Here is a 21891-nt window from a genome sequence, read left to right on the forward strand (position 1 = left end):
CCAAACTGCCTCGATCTGAACTTTAGAATGGTATCTTGGGCTTCCGGTTTAGCTTCACATGGACAGCTCATTTTTTGTATAACGGCTCAGTAAGCTTCCGGAGATTAACTACGAGGAACGGCGGGTTATTCACATTTTTTTTACGGCTCGCCAAGAGACATAACGTCTCTTGGCAAGAGGCCATAAATACACGCCGGCTCTGATAAGATAAGTACTCCTACAAGAAGTTCCGCCTTTAAGAAACCTTCTCAAAGTCTTCAATTATAATTTTCATCAGATGAAAGGAAAATTACCTTTTCTATAACTGCTCGTACTGACCATCATGAAGTGTACATTCAGACGTGTACTAGGATCCAATGATAGTCCTTTAATCGTGAAAAAATGTTCATGTGCATAAGCAACAAGCTAACCAAACTGCATTGTGTACACAAAATGCTCGGTCCAAAGTATGTTCACTAACAAAGTTTTAAGCCTCCTTTATGTATCTTATAACTTCCAGCTGTTACATTAGAACTTCAAAGGCAATAAAGAAAAGAAAAAAGAACGAATAGAGCATAAATGCTAAAGAAAGGAACATAAAGATGAAATGATGATGCACTTAAAATATTGTGTCTCAAAAATCAATTTAAATCAATGGATCTAGTGAAATTAATATGGAACACCAAAAACTCAAGTAAAACTATATGCCACTCATGAGAATTTGACATATATTGATAGGGTGTTTCTCGTTGTTTAGTGTCTAAAGTTAAGGCTACTTTACTAAAAGATACTTTAGAAAAATGAAGTCAGTTTCATCTTGAGGGCCGAGAGGTAGCGGTGGACAGGTAGTGAGACTGTCCAACTGGTCTGTGGCTAGAAATAAGAGCAGATGACAAAGGTAGCTAACGGGTAGAAATATATAAACTGTGTGTAAAATATTAGCAGGATATTCAGCAATAGGCATTTACCTATATAGTGGCTATCAAAGCTTTTCAGATTAAATCGTCTAACCCAGGGATGCCCAACCTACGGCCCGCGGGCCATATCCGGCCCGCGACGCGGCGCCATCCGTCCCGCGAAACTTCTGCCCACAGTGCAGAAAATCGGCATGTTAGTAATAATAATTAAAAAAAGAAAAACGAAAAAAAGGGAAGAAGAAGTATTTATCCCCATTTAGGGGCGTTTCCCAATCTTTTTTTCGATGGACGAACATTTCGATTCAGTGCTCCGACTTGGTGTCTCTACGATGAGGCCGGACATTCAGAAGTTGGTTTCGGGAAAACAACTTCAAATATCCCACTAATGACTACATAATTAATGGTAAGTACAACTTGTTTCTAATAAAAAATGGTATCTGTTCTAATTTTTTTTTTTCTTTTTTGTATTTTTGCGGTGAAGTGGCCCGCGACACGGCTGTCCGAAATGGATATGGCCCTCGACACGGCTGTCCGAAATAGATATGGCCCGCAGGCCGAAAAAGGTTGAGCATCACTGGTCTAACCAAAGACACGCAGATGTACATACTGTCACAGACACTAGTGTACACGTGGACATTTGTGTGTTCCTTTCTTCGCAAAAATAAAATCTACCTCTTTTGTAGGCCTGTATACATTTAGTGACATTAACTAAATTCATACTACAGTAACTTATAAAGATACACGATAAATGTATAAAATAATTTATCAGTATACATACACCAGTCAATCCTTATATTCACTACTATAGATCTCTGTAAACAGTCCTAAACAAGAATGTTCCTTCTCTCGGGTTGATTATCAAGCAAGAATAATGGAGTTTAAAGTCCGGCACAAGATCGCAATCAACATTGTCTGCAAACGCGGCGAAACGCGTCTACCTGGTGCGATGTGATTCATCTTTACATACACGAGTTTAAAGTTACCTCCCCAAGTTTATTTCCACATCGTGACCGGTGATTTTAACCACAGCACATTGAGGAAAAACCTATATATAATTATGTGGTAGGGTGGAACACCGTATACAAAGTAGGATGGAAGATGGCACGCACACACACGCACTCAAGGAAGGTACAACGTGGCGATGGGGGGTAATCACTGGCCGGGTGACGACCCCGTGACCGAAGGTAAGCGAGAGGGGTCGACTAGCGACAGGGTGAAGGTGCGCAGGTGTGCCTGTGGGGAGTGGAGCGAAAAGGCCGTGGGAAGAGGCTAGGGGTCAGTTCGTGAGGAGACAGCGGAGAGGTGGGAGCACATCCCACCACGAGCGCTAGTGTGTGGATCGACTGGCGTTGGAGTAAAACCATCTAGAACCCACGAAAGTGTTGTGTTTTGGTGTTGTGGAGAGATTGGGGGAAGAACCGCATCTAACCCTGTTACATTTTTGGCGCGGTTCTTCCCCCAATCTCTCCACAACAAAGAACATTAAAGGAGTATATATAAAGAAGCATACAGGCTTTTAGGGACGGGGATAGGTAGGCACTACAGGCAGATAGAACTCAAGAGGACCATCAAGGACGGAAAGGAAAACTAAAAAACAGAATTTAAGGTAGATGAGAATTTTCAAAAGCACAATATGAAGATAGTCTGGGCAGGATGTAATAATGTAAAGACTTGACTGTACAACTTGTACTTTACAGAAACGCTCAGTCCGAGCACAGAAAATAAGCAAAACCTAAGCTGTGATCTTTGGTCCGAGCGCATTTAAAAGCGTTATTCTTTTCCGATTATGTCAGAGTAAATGTAAAGGTTGTCCTCTGGCCTTTTCAGGTCGTTGAGGAGTGAGGTGAGAGACTTTACTTTTCTCGATGCTCATCTCCTCTCCCTCGTTGCCTTTCTTAGCCCTACCCTCTTTGAAGTCGGGTACCCATTCCCCACATATGGTTCGACTGAGTGAAGGTTGCTGCGCTGCACGGGGATCGAACTCTTAAGGCTCTCAGTTCGGACGCTCAATACATTCGGCTGTCTGCTTCATGCTATTCGAGGATAAAGCCGTTTGCAAATTTGCCATTTGGGAAGGTCATCGGTTGCTAACAACAGCAAGCGACATGGCGGATGGCAGGACGCCACCAGTGATGCGCACTGAATTTGAAACATAGTAAACTATAAGAGCTGCCGACACCTGAATTCACGTTAATCCCAGATTATCACTGAATGATTTCTATAAAAAGAAAGCTATCATGGATGAACGACACTGGTGGATCGCTGGCAAGATCCAAGAAAGTTTTAAGATCGGCGGGTACGAGAACCCTTCGCTTTTGGAGGATTTTATGTGCGAAGAGTCGACCTTAGGCATAGTAAATAGATTCTTGAAGGCTGGGGGACCGTGCCGTCTATTTTTCTACTGCCAGAATAGAGATTCGGGCGTTCTCAGCACAAATGAACTATATGTCACAGGAAATCTTGCCGCACTCAAAGATTCAGATTTAGAAAAGGTGCGTGTAAACCTCATGCAAATATATGTGTATGTGTATGTGTATGCGTCTCTGTTTGTGTACAATTTGTTTTTCATTATCCGCAAGTGTATTACATTTGAAATAATGTAAAACAACATTCAAAATCTAGAGTTTTTGTTTTTAATCATCATTGATTATAATTATATCTATAGACACACATTCACATAAAATAAGAAAATATAGATATTCGTGCAATGATCTGGAAAATATAAATACATGAATGATGTGCCTTACCAAATAAACGGGTGTGAAAATAAATAAGAGCATAAATTATTTTATTTTTATTATAAATATTATTTTAAAGTTTCATTCGTCTACATTCCTGTGTATATATATATCACCATACCCTATTCTCAATTTCTCACCAGATACCTGAAAATAATTTTTGTCTGCTGTGAAAATGTCCCACTTACTATACATCAAAGCAGCAATGGTTTCTTCTGAGTATTGATTCAAAGCTTAATATTATTAAACGTCTTATTTTGAATTTCTTTCTGCCAGATCACTGTGTTGTATTTCTTGAGGAATCATGCTGACAAAGATGTGGATCCAAATCACATGGAACGTAATATATTTTGTGGTGAACTGAAACACAACACTATCGAGGCTTTAGGTTCCCTGCTATCAGATGTTTACATTCCACTTTTAAGAGCACAGAAGGACTGGGGCCAATGCAATGATGAAGAGCAAAGCCATCTCATGCATTCAATGGACAAGTTTGTCATAGCCCTCAATGAGACAGCAGCAACCATGAGGCATTCTCGCCAGTGGGTAAGTATTATTGCCTAAATATTTATGACCATCAGCAATTTGCCTGAGCTTGGTTATAGAACCTATGGGTTCAGTTAACCTGACAGACAAACTACTGATTTATGAGCCACTAAGTAGATAAAGTTAACTGACTGATCAACATAGCAAGAATTTTCGCCTAAGAAGGATGACATTACACATGCATTATCTGCCAAGCTGCAAAAGTGAATCTAAAAGCAAAACAAGAAGCATAAAATTTGTGTAAAGAATAAACAAACAAAATGCTGCACTAAGTCAAAGTTATTAACTCTGATCGGTGGGAACCCCTTGAGCATAAATTAGAGCAAGAATTGGGTATACACTCTCAGTTCTCTGCTATGGATTCCTTGTCTGACTCTTCCTTCTGTTTTCTGACCTCTTGTCTGTCTACTATCCTGTTAGAAACTGCCAGTGATTAAACCTTTTCTTGACCTCTCAGTAACGATAATATATGTGTGTGTGTGAGAGAGAGAGAGAAATGGATAAAAAGGTAATAGTTTTTAAATGTAAAATTAGCAGCGATTCTACATGGCAATACATATGTGTCCTAGATACTACGTCAGCCTGAGAACATTACCTTGAATGACTTCAAACAGCAAAGAGCAGCATCTCTTGACCCTCGGTTTATTGGCCAGTATGAGGAACTTGTCACTGAATGGATCAACCCTATTGAATCCATCCTTTTTGACATGTCTGATGAGAGGTATAAACAACCGATTATTTAAAGTCTCCAGAATTATACAGATGATACAAAATCTTTTCCCACTAAGCATTTTATGATACATTCTACATTACTGTCTGGATTCCTAAAATATTTTACAGTGCTTTCACTTTGGTTATAAGTAGTATACATGCTATGTTTACATGCTTTCAGCATATCAAATCTCAATTCCATTGCTTTAGGCTGGTCAGTCTTCATTGATAGATGTGGTCTAGGTCTAAGATCATTAATATTTAGTTCAGAAGATAGCTTGGAAGCAGAATTCATTTTTTTTACATCTGTTGTTTTTCAGTATCTGTACATATGAAACTGCATTTCATCTCACAGCAAAACAAATAATATTAGCATATTGTTATCACAATCAAAGATACCCAATACTTTTAGAGAATCCTTATACCTGTTTGTCTACCAGAAACTGACTTGTGTGCAGATTCATGGACCCCAGTGCAGGACCTATGTCAGAACTTGAACGATGGAGACGGCGACAACGTCTACTCATCAGTTTGACAGAGCAGCTGAAGGGAAAAGAGTGCAAAGCTGTCATTGCCATTCTCATACAGGCCAAGTCAAGACTTCTTAAGAAATGGAAAGCTACTGATGCTGTGTACATATTGTGTTTCTTGTTTTCTTTTTTTTAAAAATTTTCTAGTAGTCTTTTCGCTGATTTTACTAACAAGTTTCTAAGATCCACAGGCTATTAGGATACCTATCAGTTGTCAGCAATAACAATTGTAAAGCAGTTTGAATAACAGTGTTATTCATACCTGTGTTCTTCAATCATCCAGGTTGACTGATGGACTTAATGATACTAAGGACAAAGTAAAATATCTGGAATCTCTAAAGCGACACTTTGATCACCTGTATAACGATGCCACACCTTACACCATCATCAACACAGCTCTTCCTGGCCTCACAAACTCAATAAAGCAAATGGACTCCATCTCTCGCTATTATGCCCGTACTGGTTTCCTTGGTATTTTTATGGCAAAGGTAAGAGAAGAATGTTTATTCTAGTTTGGAGAAGATAAAAGCTGTAACATAAAACTTATGTTACATGTACACACTATGAGTTTAATTTTAATCAGAATCTTTCATCTTGGGACATCTTGGTGGTATTCTTTTCTGTGATCTTTTTAAATTAGATGCAAAAATTGAAACAATAAAACCTTCAAAGATTACCATATTTCTTCTTAAACATTTAAAAGAGCTGTGATAAATCACCTAAGAAGTATGCAGAATAATTTGGCCAAGTGCAACTTTCTGGAAAACATCTGCATATGAACTATGAAATATAAGTTTTATATAAATGTTACAGGTCACAAACCAACTTGTCACAGCATGTAAGGACCACATTAAGAGTTGTACCATCAACACGGTGGAAGAAACAGACAATCTATGGGACTGTGTGCAGCAAGAAGTTCTGATGCGTGACCCAACCAATACTGTTGATCCCCAGCAGAAGCTGCTGAAGAGTCAGGTGGAGTCTAAATTAAAGGTAGTAGATATGCCGTGCTGTGTGCAGTGGCAACATTCTTACTCCCTTTCAATATTCTTTATTCACATTCCCGTTTGTCACAGGTCTAGCACTATTATTTTGAAGATTTGTTTCTAGGTTTCAGTTCTTTATCCTCAAAATGACTCAATCACCTAAATGATTCTCTTACCTACTGTTATAAGTATTTTTTCCATGTAACTTTGTTCAAATGAGTGATGTGGAGTGACATTTAAGATGCAAACAACTTGATGACACTGCAAACAGTTCCACCTTAAGCTTAAGGTTAGTTTGCCTCTGATTTCATTTGCAATTCATGATGTAATGGCTGCTGTTCTTGCAGTATTACCAATAGTGGACCCCTTTCATACAATGGTTTAGTATGTTAAATTTTAGTTCCATTCCTATATTCCAGAAACTTAATATACATTTTACAGTTGTACCTTAAATATAAATCAGTTGAAATTCACTTTTCAAGATTTTGACACTAAAGCTAACCCTGTTTGTTGTGTCACCATGTCCTAAACTACCTGCTTATTAACTTTTCAAAACCATTTTTTTGGGATGCGTTTTTTTAAAATATTCTGCAGAGGTGAGAAAAATTCACCATGTTGTGTTTGATACATGTTCTAATTAACACCATACTGAAAGTTTTGCTCTGCCATCAGTCTGAGTATCAGGTGATTTTCATGTGTGTGTGTGCTTAGTATAATACTGTATGACTAGCTCTTCATTAAAAAAAAAGAAAAAAAGTTTATTCTGCTTACTAAAACTCAGTTGATCATATCTCTACCTAAAATAAATAGCATTCAACAAAATGTTTGAGCAAAAACAAAATTCTTGTGGTACTTCTTTATGGTGCAAATGCTAAACTGACTATTTGAAACATAGGAAGGTTCAAAATATGGCATTTTATAATATAAATTTTTGAAGTTTCACTTTTGACCGCATCTTATTCAAAGATTTCAATATATTTTTATTGTCATTTTTACTATTTTCACAAGATTCAGGCTTAGCGCATACAGACAGTGAAATTGGACTGATTTACAAATTTTTCCATGGGCAGTAAGTTCTGGTAAAGCAGATGCACTCACACAGGCACACACTCACACAACATATTTACAAATTCATATCGGAATTTACACAATTAACTGCACAAAATGAAATGCATTTTCATTCTGTTACACTTTTACAATTTACATTATCTTTGCATCAGAAACGAAGGAAAACTTTTTTTATGTGATCATTCTATTACCAATATGTTTTGTAGCATTCAACTCGTGGCAGCAAGGGTCATGAAGGGAACAACATTGATGTTCTGGAGGATGGTCTTTTAAACCGTCTCCGAGCCTGTTTGACACTCCAGTCCTTCTACAGGGAAGCTTTGCATTCTCTCAGGGATTCACTAGGAGGATCTCAAAACCTCTCTCACTTCTCCTCTGTCAGCAGTTTTTCTCAGACCACTGGTCCAGGCTTAAAGTAAGTTAATACCCCCATATTTTTCTTTAAACAGCTGCTGGGTTTCTGAGGATAAAATAAACTACTTCTTAAAAGCAGAACTTTATTGACTTCATGCAATGGAATGGCTGCTGACCACATATGTACTGATGGTATTATTTAACATGAGTGGCTAAACTATGTGGACATGCAATAATCTTATTGTTTTTTGATCAACATTCATTGTTAATAGATCTGTGTGTTTTTGCTTTCTTTTTTATTTATTTTGTTTGTAAAGCACTTTGAGCATGACTTTGATGGTGGTGTAAAGCGCTATATAAATCAACTTCATTATTATCATCACAAGGCCTACACATTTTGTTGCGACCCTATGCTCCTCGAGGAGTAACAAGGAGTAAACTAAATTACATTGTGTATGTGAGATCCGGATTACAAGGCTTACACATGGCATCCATTTAACAGTTTTTAATGGGAATATATTTTGCATTCTAAAAAATAATTCATCTGCATTCTTCAAAGAGTTCGGACAACAACTGGGGGTGGTGTCACATCTCGCTTGCCTGGTGGCACATTTTCTCCATCAAAACGGCTCGAGACATTGGGGCATGGAGTGCCAATTACAGATGAGGATGCTATAATGTCTCATATGGATGTCTTCTGCAGTCGCATCAGAAAACTTCTGGAGGTCATCAGTACAATTGCCCAGTACAAGAAGTTAGTTCAGCTAAAACTTCTGGATAACACTTCCTGATAGATCCAGATAAATTGCTTTGTGCTATCAGCATGCTGTATAAACTATATTGATTTATTATTTCGTTACTTTTTCAAATTATTTCTTTATTTCTTAGGTCAACCTAATTTATTACAGGTACTTTTTAAAGTCCTTAATTAGAAATTTGTCATACATATCATAGGGATGCAAAGTTCATGATACTTTGCACTATTTTTTTCAAGTCTTTTTAGTGTATATTCGTTGATTTTTTTCAGCATTTTATTTTTAAAAAGCCAAATAATTTATCACATTGAAAGTAAGTGGACATTCTTGTAATAGCCTTTTCTATTGTTGCTGCATAATGTTTTATATTTTGATTCTACACAAGACTGCAGCAAACCGTAACTGGCATTCCTCGCCCTCGAAAAGAAGATCTTGTCACAGATGATGGCTCTGACCAGGATGAATATGCAAAGTTCAAAAAACAGAAAGAATCAAAGCCACCAGGTGAGAGATGTAGTTCCTAAGCTGCTAAATGGAATCGTTGATTTCTTTATAATCAAAGATAGCAAATACTTCTTTGCCTTTGTAATAGCAAGACACATCAAATGTTTATCAGACCTCACCATTTAATGTATCTTTGATAAAAAATACATTTAGCACTTCTGTGATGTTTTCCTTTCCTTTTTCAGAAACTAATAATTATATTCTTGATATCCTTGCTACTGTAATAATAAAATTTGAGCACTAATGGCACTACGTGCTCAATAAAGTTGCTATTTTTTCTAATCCGATTTTATTTTATTTTTATTAACAGATAATCGTGATGATCATCCTCTTTTCATGATCACATCAAATGATAGATCACTTGGGGCCATAGCAGAAGAAAACACCAAGGAGATTGAAAAAGACATAGATGAAGACATGAAAGATGATGTAGCAGCAATGAATGCCAAACAAAGTGATGAAGTTTATGAGGTTACCAACACAAAACAAGGACTCACAGAAGATGAACTATCCATTCTTAGTGAGTCAAAGCTTTTTAGTATCACGGTTAGGATGGGCATCACTGACACTGAAGAAAGAAGAGGGGACATTTTGAAAAAGAATTTCATGAAGCAGGAAACAATATTTTGCAGTTATTTATTTTGAAAATCTTCATATAAATATTATAAGCTACATTTGTTCAACTCATATCACCTTCAGTATATCAACAAGGAATGACAATCTGTGCTCTTTTAGGGTACTTTTTTCCAAATTTATTAATGACTTCAAGTAATTTCCAACTGTTCTGAAGCCTTGTCAAAACTCCAATATTTCTTTTGAAATTTCAGGAAAGTACTATCCAGAAGATGAAGAAGAAGAGGGTCCAGGAGTGTCTGCAATTGTGGAAAGTCATTTGAAAGACATGGAAGGCTGTATGAGAGGAAATGTTTCAACCAAGACAATGCTGGATGTAGAGTCAAAGGTTTGGCTGTTCTTAACTTATTTTGGATGTCAAAGTATAACAGCAATACTTGTGTGGGTAAAGGCATATTTGGAGAGAGACAGTTACATACCATAATTTAGTTTAACTGTGAATCACAGCATGGTGAGAGAGAAATTTCAAGAGTTTCTGAATCAGAGAAGTTCAAGTATGTGCGCATGGGCTTGTACATTTTTCAGTCTGCTGTGAGCACGATGTTTGTGCGTGCATGTCTATCTGTGTGTGAATGTGTGTGTGTGTTTGAGTATCTGTATGAGTTTGATGTATGTGCATATGTATATGTTTATGTGTGGACTGTCATCTTTCCACATAATAACACTGATATCTCTTCTTTACATAGGTTGTGATGACACATTGTTCTTATTGATCATGTTTAGGACAAAAACAGGTTTGACGAACACTATTCAGCATTTCAAGGAAAAGCACAGGAGCTTGAAGCTTTCCTAGCTGCATATCTTCATGCAGTATTTGTGCGAAGAATGAAAACACAGATTGCACTGGATATCATTACAAAGTAACTGGCTTACTAAGTCAATGTGTTAATGAGTGTTTACAGATAAATATTTGAAGTTGTCAGCATAAAGTATTCACTGTTGTATGTGCAAACTGCTACCATCATATTACAAGATTCTAGCGGATACCTAAGGGACTAATACATGCATTTTAAATTATTGTGTAACCAGCATGATGTCTTTCTTTTGTAGTTATACAGGGTTGGGCTAATCACACCCAAGGAACCTTTTTTTTTTTTTGGCCGGGAAGCTGCATTGATTTGGGGCAGAAGGGAAATTTTGCACAAATAGCTTAGTTTTACTTTATGCTGTGTGCATTTATTTAGAGACTGGGAAGATAAACTTATGGGTGTTTTTATATGCAGGTTTGCTCCAGTTCTAAACCGTACTGGTATCAAAGCCACTGTCACAGATAAATATGTGGAAATCTTTAACTGGTATGAGGCTGATCTTGAAGAGGTGCAGCAAATCTATGAATGTCACAAGGTATAGATCTTTTTCTGTTTCAGTGAATTCAGACTAACCTTTTAGAAATACTATAGTATGCTTTGACTCAAATTATTTTATGCACAATGTGTCTCATGGTAAATTTGTTAAGGAAGGATGTAGCTTATGCTTCATTTTTAACTTTTGTCACAAATTTGTTTTGTTTTTGGGGGTGTTGCTGTGGTGAAAACAGGCAAATCCACAGCTGGTAAGAAATGCCCCTCCAGTGGCTGGTGCCATCTACTGGTCACGACAACTTCTGAAGCGTATAGAGGAACCAATGAAGCTTTTTCGTGACATCAAAGCTGTCACACAGCTTGCAGACTTTGGTCGCATTGTGCGCATGTACAACCGCCTGGCCACAGCTCTAGTGACATTTGAGAGCCTTTGGTTCACTCAGTGGAAAAACCATATTAGCCAGGCTCAGGCTGGACTTAGAGCCACTCTATTTGTGCATCATCCAATCACTAGAGAGATTGTTGTCAATGCTGATGAGAGGTAGGCTGACCATTTTCTCCTTTATTGTCCTCTTGACTCTTAATTTGCATCTCAATGTTTTGATGTCAGAATCTTTGTATTTTTCTGCTGCTGCAGCTTCTTCTTTATCTATTTTATCCATGGTTTTTTCTTTGATTATATTTTCTTTTTTCCTATCATTTTCTTACACTTCCCTTCCTCTCTTTCTTTGTTTATATTTGTTTTTCTCGTTTGTTTTATTTCCCCAGCCATGCAATATTCTGTTTATCATTCCACTCCCTGATTACTTACTCACCCATCCATGCACCTGTTCCTAATTCATTTATCAGTTTATCTATGTAGCCTGTGCTTTGTGCATGTGCAACCTCAAGTCATAAATATAGGTACAGCATAAACTTATTAATCCTAATTTATCCTAAAACTAATAAACTAATTCATCTATCCGTCTACAGCATTGGCCTTTTTAAACAAAATTTTCTTTTTGCCCACAGAGTTCTTGAACTGATACATGAGGCCAAGTGGCTGACACGGCTAGATATAGCGATTCCTGAATCAGCACAATCAGTGCTTGAACAAGAAGCTCGCTTCAAAAAGTACCGTGCTCATCTTGAACTGGTGCTGTCAGAATACAGTCTGGTGTGTCAGCAGGTTCCACATCACTTGAAGCCACTCTTTCAGCCACACATCAACAATGTTCATCAGCAACTGCAACCTGGCCTTAGCACTCTTGCCTGGAACAGCATGAACATTGGTCAGTTGATTTGTAATGTGCATGAACATATCAATAGACATTTCTGTGAATCATAGGTCAATAAATGTATGATACAACCTTACACGACACATTGGTTTTATCATTTAGATGCAAAGGATGCTGTACATGATTGTCATTCTGACGCTTATGATTTTCTAAGACTTAGCAAGTGTGGTACAGATCTGTTTAGTACTAATGACTCTCTAATGGCTATTTTATGAATTCTTAAGCCTTTTTACCTGTTTCTTCAGCGTTTACAATCTTGCTGTAAATATTCTCAATGTGTTGATAACTATGTTGATAACTAGAGACTGTGTAGAACTTGGTCATGGCAACAAGCAGTGTTTTGCATGTTTGTCAGAGCATGGAATATTACAAAATCCTCTGCTTTTTGTTACTATATCAGATGCCTTCTTGCACCAGATCCATTCAGCCACAGACAAACTTAAGAAAATGGGTCAACAGGCCACTCACATAATGGATACACAGGTGTTGGAAATGATCTCTAAGATATCTTCATTCTACCTTTATGACCTCAACACAGCCTTCTCCAAAACATGGGTAAGATATTTACACTATTTATTAATCCTAATAATAAAAAAAAAACTTTCAAACACTCTTTTACTTGTATTCACACAAAAACTTTTTTCCCTTTCTAATTTGCCATTTACAGTCAATTGAAACTGTGGTCTCTGGGAATTGGACTTTGTCCTAAAGGTGTATTTTACTAAGTTACCATTATGCGTTTGACTTACTTTTATTTTGATTAAGTGAAGGATGATTATGTTTTTCATAGCTGGCACAAGAGTTCTGGGAAGTAATGTGTGCAAGCATTCAAGAGCATTCTCAACAACTGAAAGCCTACATCAGCACTGTCGTTGAAGCACTTCAAAGGGTTGCTAATCTCCTGAGTGTCAAAAAGGTATTTTTCGTTTACTGCTACACTTAAATTTCCAGTTTTTTCTGATGCTTAAAAGCTGAACCATTACTGCCCAGCAGAAAAGGAATGGATTTGTTGTAGTTGAGGGAGGTGAAGATGCTTACTGTACCAGAAGCAAACAGCAAAGAATGACCACTAGGGTAGTCAGTTCTACGTGTGCCCCTCACTTGAGTTAAACCATTCTTTCCTACTCTAAGACAAAAGTTTAGCCTTTAATATTTCATTGTAGTTAACTGTTATTTGCAGCTGTCATTTTCTTCATATCATTGTTAAGTAAATATTTCTGATAACTTTTTATTGCTATCATTTACTATTTACATATCACATATTGGCTTTTTTAAATTATTATTTTAATGCTGTCATATATTCATTTGTAGTTGTCAGGTTTGTATTATTTCTACTAAATAAATAATATTCAACAATAAGATTCAAAGAAAATGCTTTTTAGCAGTGTAAATGTAAGTTGTATTGTTTGCTTACCTTTCTTACCTTCAGAATAAGTTGTTTGCAAGCATAATAGGCATAAATGTATTTATTATCCTTAAAAATTCTGTGTTTGTGCACTAACATCATAGCTAAGCTGAAGTGCACCAACAAGATCAGGTGGATATTTCATTCATTCTGTTGCAAGTTTGTGGTTTCTTGTTATATGTCCTGAAGCTACTACAAAAATGGCTGCCTAGTTAATGATCGAATCTGTTCCTAGTGAAAAGTTGTTCACATGACTACTGCTTGCAAATGTTCACATATTTTGTTTACCACATCTCTTGGAATTTGTTGCTTATTTTCTATATTTATAAATTCACAAGGCCAATATTTGCCTTTGGATCTACAAATCCAGGCTTATGTTTTGTAGTTACTGTGGAAAAAGATTTGACTTCATAAATAATATATTTGGAATAAAATATAACACAAAATAATGGCCTTTTCTGCTAAAGGTTTTTCTTTTGATCAGTGTGTGGCTTGAAGTGTACAGCCTGTGTAAATCAGAGGTTGTTACCTGATAACACCAGTGCTTTCATAAAGTGCAGATCCGAAGTAAAGTCTGAAATCTTGGCCTTTGAAAAATGAAACTGAATGACCAAATCTGAGTATTCATTGCCCTTTCACTCCACGAGAGCATCACATTCTTATTCTCCTATATCGTTGTGCTGTACGTACTCTTTGTGCTGACAGTGTCTTTTCTGTCTCTTGGTGGCCACTTTCCTTTTGTTCACATGCATAAAAATAACACAGACACATGTATGCATGCTCACATGCATATGTGCACGCTTACACAAAAATGTTGTTGGGCTTGGTTTTTTTTCTTACAGAGTCTTTCAAAACTTGCCATTTTGTGACAGATTTGAAATCTCTCTTGTTGGTGTTCAGGTTTCAATTCTTATAATTACATAATATGACTTTTTTAAATGAAATTTTTCCCACTTAGATTTTTACGCTTATGAAATGTATGTTTCTGTTGGTCATATAAATAGCCTTTAATTTTTTTCTAATCAACACCTTATTTCAGGACTACACTATTTTGCTTCGAAGCATGATTAATGCTAAATCAACCATCTTGACCAAGCTTCGGCAGTCAAAAACAAAAGTGACTGATGTTTCTCACCAGATCTCTTGTGCTTGCCCTAGTACATGTGCTTCTTTTGTCAGCATTTTTAGTATAGGCTTTCAGTGTAATATGGCCTATGCATGGAATTCACATACATACAAATATAAATTTACTTTGTATTAGATTAGTATGTAGCTTTCTCTTTATTTTTCAACATAGATTGTTTCAAAACTAGTGTAACTGATCAGTTTTGGGTATATGTTGGTGGGTGTTTGTGGTCATAGACAATGATTCAGGAAAGTTTGAATATTTATTATATTGTAGAGCTGTTGAATCAGATTTGTAACTATCTCAACATTGCATCAACAAAGAGAATTATAAGATCTGCTTTGATCAGAATTAAGAAAATAAGAAAGATAATTCTTTTTTTTTTTAACCAAAAAGCTGCTTGACCATCACAGGGACAAAGCAAAAAAAAAAAATAATAATAATAACAACATAGAATGGTCTTGAAGAAAAGTTTAAACTTTTAAACCTTTGAAACTTGCGGAGTCATAACGTTCAAGTGTTTAGTAGCCATCTTTTTTCAGTTGCTAATGAGTGTAAGCTTCAAGTATATATATGCCAGATGTATGAGATGTTTTAAACATACATGTATATTGTGTTTGTAGAAGCTGTAATTTTATGTTTAGTGTTAGTCTGTATTTTGTATTCATGTTGTAATTTTAGTGTTAGAACTATTTCTTATCATATTTTTATGTTACCACTTCAGATGAGAAATACCTTGGAAAATGTATTACTTGACTCATGCAAGGTTTCCAGAGTCCAATAACAGCCAGTTTTCCCTCTCTCTACAGTAACAGATGGTGCAATTGATTGACAGATTTTATCAGAATTTTACAAAGTAGTTTTCAAAATCAATTTATAATTTTAAGTAAATGCTTCAGTAGCCAAACAGTTGTACCTTTAAAATGTAATTGACTGCATGAATAAAGTGCATGCAATATATTTATCATACAAAACCATACTGGTAGCCATTTGGTTTTGCTGACTTTGAAGCACTGTTTTGTTTGCCCCCATATAATACCTAGTTCAATTTAGTGGCTTCAGTTAGTGATAGTATATGGAATTCCATTTCACCATGATCAGTATTTTGGCATTCTCTTATTCCCAAAACTAATTTTAGTAACATAGGTAGAAGTCCCAATTGCGATAGAGGCTTTCTTTGGCGCACAAAGGCAGTGCTTGATAAAGCATAATGTTCAGAGGGCAATGTACCACAACCCCCTCTTTTCACTGAATTTATCTTTCCCTGAAAGGAGCCATCAGATTATTGGCCTAAATCAAGCATTTAAATCACAACTTTGTGCTCTGAAATTAAGCAGTCTAATTACGAGATTTGGGACCATTTTTATATATTAGAGGTGAAGTTATTATGTTTTACTGATATTTGTATAAACCAATATCTAAAGCATCCTTCTTATATTAGAGATAAAATTTGTGACCTGTTTCACTGAAATTTCTCTAAACTCTAAACCAGAAATTCAAAACATTGCACACACAGAAGCAATTGTAACTCAAACAGTATTTCTATAATATATAGATACTTTTAATTTCAGGCGCAGGTGCATGTGTGTGCATTCACACACACACACACATATTAGTAAATGTAGATTTATAGATAGATCTGAAGGCTAAATTTGCGTATGAGATTTTTTTGTTTTATTTTATGTGAACAGTGCATGGTGTTGTTTGATATTGCCTGTTTTTAACAGATGCCTGTATTATTCTGTTAAAAGAAGTGTAATGTTTATCAAGTAGTATACTGCGAATTCCTTGCCTATTCATAATGCAGTAGTGTCACATGGCTGTCATCCATGGTGATCCATCCAGACCTGAGAATATTAATGCACTAGCTGGTAATTTGCAGCTTTTATTAATAAGATTTCACTTATCTTCTGGTGTAATTCTTGGTTCTGAAAATTTTATGTTTTTCTTTCTACAAAACCAGGCTGACACAGGCAAGAGTTTGAAGGACAAAAAGATGGCAGCCATCCTTGATAATGACGAGAAAGAACATGAACGACAGCTAGCAGAAAGAGAAGAAGAACTTGTCATGGATCTTATCAGTAAGTATATACATGATTTGTGTTGAATGCCCTCACCTTCAGATACATTTAATCACAGCCAGAAAGGTTCTTTCTTTAATAAAAGTGCAACAGCAACTACAAATTATAAATGACATTCTGATATCGAACATTACTTTTAGTTCATATGCTTTTGTGCTGTTCCAGCTAACAAGCTAAATTACATTAACTTTTATTAACATGTATCATGTTGTGTTAATGACTGGCTGTAATGCATCATGCATGTTTTTTTTGAATTATCTCCCTCTACCAAAACAACTTTCATCCCTCAGTTACCTTGGGCGTTTTGAGCATCAAAACCTATTTAATAAGTGACTCACCATGGGGTGAAATGCACACTACACTACAGTAATATTTCTGTAATGATATGGCTGTGTTGATTCTCAGACTAAGGGCACTTCAATCAAATTTTGCAGGAATCACACAGGGCTACATCCTAGAATAATTTCTGTGATACGCATCAGAATCTTTTAAAATAATTTTTTTGTTTATACATTATTGCATCAATTGCATTTTTCCGAAGGTCATTATAAGGATAAGATCTATGAGGCTTTACTGAGCTGCACAACACGGTCATTAGCAGCACTGTCAGAGGCAACTGGATGCACAGGGGAGATTGTTCGGACGCTGTCCCCACTATCATCGCATGGGGATCATAGTCCGCTTTATGGTGACCATGGTTCAGACAGTGAGGACAGGAGCTCATCCCCTCAAGATGAAAGCCATCTGAACTCAGCACATAGCCGCTTGACCTCAGCTCAATCAGATCGTGCTGCTAGCAATGTCTCCAACCTTTCTGATATGACCTGGTCACTGGAACACAAGCCAATGGAGCCAACATATCTTCAGTAAGTGTCAGGATGCTTTACACCACACATCATGTCTCTACAATAAATATGTTAGATATATAGTGAAATAATTTATAGTCATTTACCAGATTTTTTTTAATGATCTAACGCACCATGAAATGAAAGATTGAAATCTATTCAAATGGTTCTTTCTAAGATCGTTTCTTATCTTGATCATTAATCCTGTTAACAGGTTTGAGGTTCAAATCAAGTTCAGCATCCCCAACATTATTGTGGAACCTACTCTGGATTTAGTTCAGAATGTCATCACAAATGTATCCAATGCCATTCTTGAATCTGTCAGCGGTGGGTTTAAATAGAAATGATTTCAATAATAAGCAAAAGATAACAGTAGAATATATTGATAGGTTTTTTTTTTTCATTAGAAAATTTGTTACCCTTGTTAAAATGTAAATAGTGCATGATGAGTAGTTAGTTTGTAACTGATATGATATCAATGGGGAAGGAGCTGTCTTAGTTGCATGTCTGTGAGTTTTCAATGCATTAAATAGCACTGACTTACACCGAAGCCTTGACCATACAACCAGGCACCCTGGTTGTCTTTTTACAAACTATTGCTGTGACAAGAATTAGGATTGATAATTTTTATAAGAGGATTAATAAAGGAAGGAATTCAGTTCAGTTCTAACCACATGTACATCATCATATTAAGTCATGTTGTTAAAGATTGCAGGACCTTCGACATGTGTAAGTAAATTGATTGCAATAAAAAGATTTTAAAAAAACTTTGTGTACTGAATGTTATGAGTACTTATGTTTCTTGAACTCATTGCCAGCAGCATTTCTGTGGACAAAATTATGGGCTCATGCAGATAAGGGGAGAAATGCAGCGAAAGTGTTAAAGAGTGAAAAGTTTCAAGAAATGTATGTTAATGCTATGTTTTCCATTTGTACAGACATTGCATGGCTGAGTAAAGAAGGAGAGGAATCTTTATACATTCAGCTTGCTGGTGATGGTAGCATTCAAGAACTTCAGTTTCAGCTGTCCAATGCCATAAATGGTAATGAACACATTAATTTACATTATATTTAAAAATCTCATTACTTAACCAAAATCTTAGATTAATGCTGTACATTTTATCAAGATCTCTTGAGCTCATTGCAGCAACAGTGCAAACATCTGAATTCTAACATGCAATAAAAATTTCAGAGAATCTTTTTCTTTTTTATGATGAAAAGTATATTGTTGTACTAGCAATTAGAGAACAGTTTATCTCACTTTTCGAGGTTTTATTTTTTTTTTTCAGAACTAAGTGGATATGTGAACCGCCATCTGTTCCATTTAAGCTACTATAACTTCCTGTGGAAGGACGACATGCATGGCAACTTCAAAGAGTTCATTATGGCAGATCCAGGGGCTCTTGCCATTAAGAGAGAAGTGGAACGATACTTGTACATTGAAAAGAAGGTGAATAATCAATCTTGAAATGTTTAGAATGTTTCCCTTATTCACTTAGTCTACCCATCTTATTCAATTAGTCCTTTTTCTTAATACTTTAGACTTTAAGAGATCAGCAAAAAACATATCTTAGTAATGACATATTATTTTGCTGTTTGGCAGTATTTAATAAATATTACTACAGATATGGGGATACCGAATGATTTAATACTAGAAATGAAATATAGTTGTGTTCAATGATGCATTCTGAACGTTTTCAGATTCTTGGCATCCCAAGCAATCTGCCAGTTGGCCCAGTTTGTCTCTACTCAGATCCCATTAAGGATGCTCTCCATGGCTTTGCAATGACATGGAAAACCACTTTTGCTTCTGTCTTACATGAGGAGGCAAAGGTAGCATATTCCTTTTATTATTTTTAGTTAAATATTGTTTCCTTAATAAACTGAGTTGTTAGAGAAATGTAATAACAAGTTGTGTCCCTAAATTGACTGGTGTGCACAGGGCCGCCGAGAGCCAGCCCGGGCCCCGGGACAGACGACCTCTCCGGGCCCCTTGTACTTGTAATCGTAAATTATTTTCCCAGTATATAATGTATGTTTACAATTCGAATCTCAATATCTACACTTCATTCAGTGTCACGACCGGTAGTCGGACAAAGCGTATTCTTTACGAAGAACGACAAGAGATCACTTCAGATTGAGACGTTCTGTTATTTATTATACACCAAAAAGAAAAAAAAAACTAAAAAAAAAAACATAAATTGTAATACAAGAATTTCCAGCAGGTCCCCTAGACCAGGTGTCGCATTCTTTCAGCCGCACGTGAGGTCCGAAACTCATGTGGGGTTCACGACCTCTATATCCGTCAACTAATTACGCCGTTGACTGTCCATCGCAGAGGGGCACACACACACAGGGCTGGCTACGCCACCCCGCTCCCCCTCCATTTCCTTTCACCAAACTCAGGCGCAATTGCCAAAAAAAAAAAAACAAAAGGAGCACGGACTGATCCGTGACATTCATAACGAAATATAGACTGCAAACAGTAGGACAAGTGCACTAGGATCTACATCACTACTTGAACATAAAGTTGTTTACATGCGAGTGGTTAGTAAATGAGGACAAATGATGTTAAAGGATCAGACTTGTAGCACCCCACTCCACAGACAACCCCCCCCCCTTTAGTAAGGACTGTTACGTCATCAGCGATGTCAAAACCTCGACAGATTAGAACAACGGCTAGAGGTATCACATAGCCTTTGTGTTCTAAGTGCTGCGAGTTTGTACTAAGCTCACTGACGTGCAAGGAAATGTTCTCTATGTAAGTGATTTATACTTCTACATGTAAAGAGGAAGAACCGAAGAAGTAAATGCCTAAACAAGTCTTCATCGAGTGTCGTTAATAACCTCATTAAAAAAAGTGTTTGCTGCGACGAACAGCAGAGCACATCAGTTATCATTTTTATCAACTTACATAACAAACACGCAGCACCTATCGAAAGTCCCTTCCTATATTATTCCTTTAGCAAAACCGCACGCGCGCGCACACACATACACACACACACACAATAACTACACACACGCATGCTGTTACACGTAAACAAATATCTGAACTGAGCTGTCGCCTTCAGACTCTTTAAAGCAGAAATTTTGAATTCATCCAACTTTTTACGAAGCATAAACTCGGTCGACTTCAACCGCCATCAGTCACTAGCCGTTAAAATACCTGCTGAGTTTTAGAAGACAAAGCAACTGTTTTAAAGACTAGTTAGCTAGTAAGTGTTAATACTTTTAATATTTAAGGAGATTAGAAGGTTTTGTAAAAATGACAGAAAAATAGAAATGTTTAGCATATTTTAGCTGAATCGTAATAGTTCATAGAACAAAGTTATACAGTACTAATATTGTCATTTTACCTGCTGACTACAAACTTTATGAGCTTTTCTCACAAACTTCATTATTGTCAGTCAATTTGAGACGCTAGTCACTCTCATTGACACTGATGTTCCTGCCTTGTCAAATGCTATTTGCCAATAAACTCGATTATTATACTGTATGGTAGTGTTACGACTGTAGCGGTAACTTGGCTCGTTTAAAATCTGAAAATCTGCGGTGTCACACTTTCCTGTACAAAGTCACTTCAGTCATCCGTTGAACAGAGGATAGAACACGTATACAGCGGCTCACACTGTAATATTTCTCAGTATTATTTCAATGTTCAACAACTCAACGTTATAACCACATAATCAGCGGACTGCCACACAGGCTACTTACATTCTCTTACTTCCAACTCACACAGTCTACTACTAAAAACTCAGAAAAATCGAATAACGACCAGCTAGGTCTACCCCAGCTTTTTTTATAGATCCCTTCTAAAATGCTAAAAATACAAAATAAAAAAAATATTTAAAAAAATTATAAAAAATTAAGACGCAGTACGCCCTGACCTTGACATCGCCACTTCCGTCAAACTAAAAAAACTCAATTTCGTAACAGAGTCGACTAGCGACAGGATGCAGGTGCGCGGATGTGGTTGGGAGGGGTGAAGGATGAAGAGGCGAGGGGGAGAATGAGAGGAGACAGCTAGCGCCAGCCGACGATTCTTGAGAGCATAGGACTGACAAGTAACTTGAGCAAATAAAGCCGTTTGTACGAACCCTCGCTACTATGCCACTATCGCTACTCTGCCACTTTT

General features: G+C 36.7%; 1 protein-coding gene across 1 annotated transcript in view; it reads left to right on the forward strand.

The window, feature by feature from the left end:
* Window positions 1–2416: 2416 nt before the first annotated feature.
* LOC112566202 (dynein gamma chain, flagellar outer arm-like) overlaps window positions 2417–21891 on the forward strand; it is a 70256-nt gene continuing 50781 nt past the window's right edge. The window contains 24 exon segments of the mRNA XM_025242222.1: window positions 2417–3388; window positions 3911–4180; window positions 4750–4901; window positions 5350–5523; window positions 5705–5909; window positions 6235–6414; window positions 7682–7890; window positions 8389–8583; window positions 8970–9088; window positions 9399–9608; window positions 9916–10049; window positions 10445–10581; window positions 10945–11065; window positions 11259–11563; window positions 12034–12293; window positions 12700–12854; window positions 13090–13215; window positions 14744–14821; window positions 16794–16911; window positions 17453–17777; window positions 17971–18083; window positions 18695–18799; window positions 19046–19206; window positions 19458–19589. Coding sequence (XP_025098007.1) covers window positions 3134–3388; window positions 3911–4180; window positions 4750–4901; window positions 5350–5523; window positions 5705–5909; window positions 6235–6414; window positions 7682–7890; window positions 8389–8583; window positions 8970–9088; window positions 9399–9608; window positions 9916–10049; window positions 10445–10581; window positions 10945–11065; window positions 11259–11563; window positions 12034–12293; window positions 12700–12854; window positions 13090–13215; window positions 14744–14821; window positions 16794–16911; window positions 17453–17777; window positions 17971–18083; window positions 18695–18799; window positions 19046–19206; window positions 19458–19589 — 4239 coding nt within the window. The 5' untranslated portion in view covers window positions 2417–3133.

The sequence above is a fragment of the Pomacea canaliculata genome, linkage group LG6 (genome assembly GCF_003073045.1).
Source record: "Pomacea canaliculata isolate SZHN2017 linkage group LG6, ASM307304v1, whole genome shotgun sequence".
NCBI lineage: Eukaryota > Metazoa > Mollusca > Gastropoda > Architaenioglossa > Ampullariidae > Pomacea > Pomacea canaliculata.